Source organism: Acyrthosiphon pisum, chromosome A2, assembly GCF_005508785.2.
Source record: "Acyrthosiphon pisum isolate AL4f chromosome A2, pea_aphid_22Mar2018_4r6ur, whole genome shotgun sequence".
Lineage (NCBI taxonomy): Eukaryota > Metazoa > Arthropoda > Insecta > Hemiptera > Aphididae > Acyrthosiphon > Acyrthosiphon pisum.
In genome coordinates this window covers 118,206,195-118,211,743 of record NC_042495.1, presented here as the reverse complement: position 1 = coordinate 118,211,743, position 5,549 = coordinate 118,206,195, and the positions used below count along the sequence as shown (strand labels likewise).

Genomic DNA, 5,549 nt, shown 5'->3' with positions numbered 1-5,549 from the left:
TTTAACAAATTGGATCAAGATGGTACTAAGAGAGGTCATTTTTCTATTTTCTCAATAGTTATTTAATGCCACGGGAAAAACCACCGGAAAATTACGAAAAACCGCTAAAAATGGGATTTTAATTTCTAACGCTTTGTTTATCACCATAGAAACGAATAAAAAAATATAATATTTTAATATTAATTCAACTTACAGGCTAAAATAAATAATAACAAAATATATAATATCCAGACTAACAAACCGTCTCCGCTCAGAATCGTTTTTCTTATGCAATGATATTATATCATTGAATTCAAGTCTAATACAACTATTTTACAATGGCCCACTTGTAATCTACTGTACAGCAGAGCGACATCCACTTGCCTGCTTTTTAATTTTTTTATTTGATAAAACCTATTCAACAAGGATCTTAAAAACAGATTTACATTTTTTTGAAAATTAAAATTTTAAAGTAATTCAATCTATAAAATATGTATCCATACTTGGATATTTAATTTCACAAATTATTATTTTTTTTTTTGAGATTTGATGTTTTAGTAAGTACTTACCTATATGCACTTGATGTCGTCATATTACGTTTTTGTACGTTTTCCTCGACGGAACTATAATAAATCAATGAAATATTAAATATCATAGTAAATAAATATTTCGATAATCAATAATTAACAATTCATTAGTTAATAATATATTATCCAAAATCATCCCGTTAATAATCAGTTCATCAAACCATATTCCTTATAAAATCTAATTAAATAGTAAAATACATGTAGTAATACTATAAAACATCCTTGACAGAATTATAGGCTGACACACCACTCATCTCCGTTCAGAATAATTGGCTTATTAGATATAAATAATAAAATTGATTCAAATCTAACACATCCATTATAGCTCTAATAATATTTTATTTCAATTTTGATAGCTTTTCGACCGACTTCGTGATGAAAAACCCGATTTTATGGACTACATCAAAGTCATAGATGGGAACATCGAAGAAGAATCGTTGGGTTTATCGACAGCAGATCGTAACTGGATCGTGGAAAATGTGAATTTTGTTTTTCATTGCGCAGCTACGATCAAATTCAACGAAGCCCTGGAGTTGGCGACCAAAATAAACATCCAAGGAACCAACAACCTGTTGACATTAGCTGCGCAGATGAAAAATCTTAAGGTACAAGTTCGCAGTATGCACGACTGCGTTGTACAAAATATGTATAATAATAACAGTATTTGTACCGTAATACCTTAGTATAGTTATGATACTATAGTGTGCACAAAGCCTGTTTATTTTTTTGTAAAATACAGACTAAAGTCATACAGTTGTGTGTGCGATTCCATGCATATAATGAACAGGTTGTCATAATTTATTATTTTGCAGGGTTTTGTACACGTGTCGACGGCATATTCACACTGTCCAAGGAAAGAGATTAGAGAACAATATTACCCGACTCCGGTCACGGCCAAGGAGCTAAAAAATATGCTGGGGTCAGACGAACTGTCCGAATCTAAGTAAATATATTTAATAAATTATAACGGCGTTGATGACGGATATATTTTTCCTTATAGTAATATTATTGATTCTACTTAAATAATAGGATTTTAGAAAATTGGCCGAACACGTACACTTTTACAAAAGCAATCACGGAAGATATGATATCGACAAATGAAAACCGTTTGCCCATTTCCATTTTTCGTCCATCGATTAGTAAGTATTTATTTGATCGATATAATAATAGAATAGTAATTAAACATTAGGTCATATTTAATATCATACGATCTATTTCTTCGATCGTTAGTTATAATAATAATCTAAATTATATATGCCTTCGTCAGTGTTCGACAATAATTACTGTATATAGAATAGTTATTTAAAATTCAATACTATGATTACGGTCAGGAAAAGGCTTTAGCATGGCTTAAATATACAAGGTTATTGCAGTAGTACCCCCACTATATAACGTTATCACGTTAAGGAATTAAAATGACAGCGTCACGACTCATACTGGCTATACTATATGATAATATATACTAAGATATGGACTGTACCCTTATGCTGCAATTTTATTTTTGTTTGATAACAATAATATAGGCTATGTGCAATAACATTGAATATTTAAGCCATGGGCTTTAGCAAGAATACATTAAATAGATCACTTAAATTATGACTCTCGAAATTAACGATTAGAATTCTGCAATAGTAAACACATCCGGCTAGCAAAATCACATATAACGACAAAGATCAAAGAGCAGGATTATCATACAATACCGCGTATTGACAAAATGGGTAAATCATCTTCTAGGTATATAATATTAATTATAATAATTTTAATATATACAGTGTTTGAGTAATTTATGTGTATACATATATATAAATTAGGATAAATTACACATTATTTTCAACCATCATATACTAGAAATCGCGTTGATAAACAGGATGTCAACAGTACTGCTAAAAAGATAATATAAACATAAAAATAACCTAATCAAGCATGGTTCAATGGCATTATCACTAGGAAAGGATAAACTACAATATAGGACAAATGCGAGCAGAGTAGAGTCGGACGTGATACGCGATTTGCCAGAGCCAGTACAAACGCTATTGTATTTACAACCAAATTTTGCTACAAGTTTTAAGTGTCATATAAACAAGTTAATAACAAATTCAACTCGTGTTATTATATTTTCAAAATGAACTCTGTACTTGGAATCACTATATACATTACGTGCCCACGTTGAATGTTCAATTTTAAGTTCTTAAAATAGAATAACTTTAATATTCGTTACTCATAACGTTTCCTCGAAAACAATTTGATCCCGTTTAAAACTTTTGAAGTTGCAGTCACTAAACAGCTGTACGAATTACCGATAGGCATTAAATGTCGAATAATCGAAAAAAATTCTATTCGTGTAGTTTTCGAACCATGCAATTGATTCTATCGATGAGATTTCTTTTCCACAGTGTTGTTGCACTTACCAACCTTACCTTCTAGCCTCTAAATTGTTTAATTTTAATCGATTTTAACCGCGTTTTACGTAGGTACAATTTAAACATTTTATCAGGTATTATTAGCGCAGTATCATGCAGTTGAATATTTTTTTAGTGTCTACGGTACATTTTGTAAAATTTAATGAAATCACTAAAAGAATGGCAAATTATTAATCAGCAACATCGGTGAACACACTTTATTGTTTTTCCTAAGGCCGTTTAACCATACATTTAATATAGGTAGTAATATATTAATTAATCTATGGTTTAACTAATTATAATATTATGATGTAGAATACGTCCATGCAGTGGTGTAGGTACATACGAAGGGGTAGGTTTTTTCATCAAGTAAAAAAAACTTAAATATATTTTAACAAATCATATGACATAATATAGTATATACCTAAATATATATATTTTGAAATTTGTTTACACCTACGCCATCTGTGTCCATGACTGTATAAATAAAATATGAATAAAAACTCAAAAACCAAGGAATAATTATATATACTCGTAAAATTGTTTTATTTTGTATAAGTATTCAATTTGTTTTTATAATATTTTATAGTCGGATGCACGAAGTCTGAACCGGAACCAGGATGGTTGGAAAACATGAGCGGACCCACAGGAATTATAACAGGTGTCGTGGTCGGATTCTTGAGAGCGATCGCCGTAGCCACAGAAAAAGTAACCGATATAATCCCAGCGGATTATACTGCCAACGCACTGATCAGTGTTATGTGGGATACTGTAAAAAGGTAGATGATAATAATATTATTATACTTTAACAATAATTAATAATAAAATATGAATGAAGTAATTGAATTTGTATTATGACGTGCTTCTAATGAAACATTATTATAGCACCACAATAATTATTATATTCAATTTAAAGTAAAATTAAAACAAAGCCCACAGCAAAAAAAAAATTTAAATTAATTAAATTAATCCAATAATTTTGTGGAGGTAAATTTTATCTCCGTGGGCTATGATATTATAATAAAAATCTATCAAATGTGTGTAGTATGTACATTGTATAATGAATTATTTATCATCATAGTTATAAAAGTAGGTATTGAGAATATTATTTTTTTTTATTTTTTTATTATTTTTATCCCGCGGCAACTTAGGCCATTGGGAGAGGGGAGGTACTGTGAGTTTTAGAACGGAAGGTGAGTGTTACACATGGGTGTATTTTGGCAGAATTTCAAATGGGGCACCCGTAGGCTTTGCCATGCCCCGGGGTGTGGGATGGCGGCATTTGTTCTCCAGACACCGTGACATGCCCAGAGAAAAATTTTGCCCAGTGGCCGAGAATCCAAACCGCGACCGGCAGCGCCGTAGCCGACGCGTGAGACCGCTCGGTCACCTCGTCCCCCCAATGAGAATATTAATGATATATGTAACACGATAATATTATATGATATACTTTAAGTATATACTTAAAATTATTATTATTATATTATATACTTTAAAATATACTAACACACAGTGCTCGAATTGGGAAAAATTAAGTATAGATTTTTCAAAATATTTCCCTAACACGTAGACATATAAAGGGGAGAGCTATATTATGATAAAGAGTATTATAATATTTTGTATTTTGTGTACGCGCGTCGCTGTATATAATTTAATAATTACAATCATTTGCAGACATCAAGACTGCGATTACACAAAATATGAACAACCAAAAATCTACAATTACGTTTCAAGTGCTGATAGCCCGCTAACATGGAACGAATATATTCAAGGAATGACTGAACATTACATTGTGTCACCACCTTTGCGGTCAATGTGGTACGGGTTTTTCATTGTGTACACCAACTTGTGGATCGGCATGGTTTTGAAATTTTTCCTGCACCGGATACCGGCAGCATTGGTCGACTTTTTGTTAATCATACGAGGAAAAAGTCCCAAGTAAGCGACTTATTGTGTTATTAATTTTATTAATTAATTTGTTATTTATCTTCTTTAAAATCGTAAAATTATATTTACCTATTAATTAAATCATTGATTATTGCGTTGAAAAATTAATTAATATAATTAACATTTTATAAGTTAATAGCATACACAAACGATATCGTAAGTTAAATTTAAAGTTAGAAGTTATACAAAAATATATAAAAATAGTTGGCAACCTATAATGTTATTAATATTATCACAATTTAAAAATATTTTTGTACAGAATGTTGAAAATGTATGAGAAAACAGAAATTATGATGGGTTTAGCTCACCCGTTTACTACGAACCAATGGAAATTTGACAATAGCAATACCGTCAAACTGTTATCGTCACTAAACATAGAAGACCGCGACCAATTTGAGTTCGGCATGGTCAATTTCGACTGGAAATCATATATAAAAACCTCTTACTACGGGATTAGAAAACACATACTGAAAGAAGAAATGAGTAATCTGGACAAAGCGATATCTAAAAACCGGAAGTATGTATTTACGTATATGTACGAATATAATATTTTGTGTATAGTTTCATTCATCATGAATAATTATATTTCATAATGTACTACAATTCACGAATGCAAACTATTGTTTAATAAAAAAAA

General features: G+C 30.6%; 1 protein-coding gene across 2 annotated transcripts in view; it reads left to right on the top strand.

Annotated features, from left to right (window-relative positions):
* LOC107882160 (fatty acyl-CoA reductase wat) overlaps positions 1-5,539 on the top strand; it is a 17,972-nt gene extending 12,433 nt beyond the window's left edge. For both annotated transcript variants that reach the window (XM_029489736.1, XM_016801814.2), the window contains exons 2-7: positions 923-1,171; positions 1,379-1,509; positions 1,596-1,705; positions 3,555-3,744; positions 4,640-4,903; positions 5,172-5,539. In XM_029489736.1, coding sequence (XP_029345596.1) covers positions 923-1,171; positions 1,379-1,509; positions 1,596-1,705; positions 3,555-3,744; positions 4,640-4,903; positions 5,172-5,505 — 1,278 coding nt within the window. In that variant the 3' untranslated portion in view covers positions 5,506-5,539. The remainder of the gene's footprint in view (positions 1-922; positions 1,172-1,378; positions 1,510-1,595; positions 1,706-3,554; positions 3,745-4,639; positions 4,904-5,171) is intronic.
* Positions 5,540-5,549: the final 10 nt, after the last annotated feature.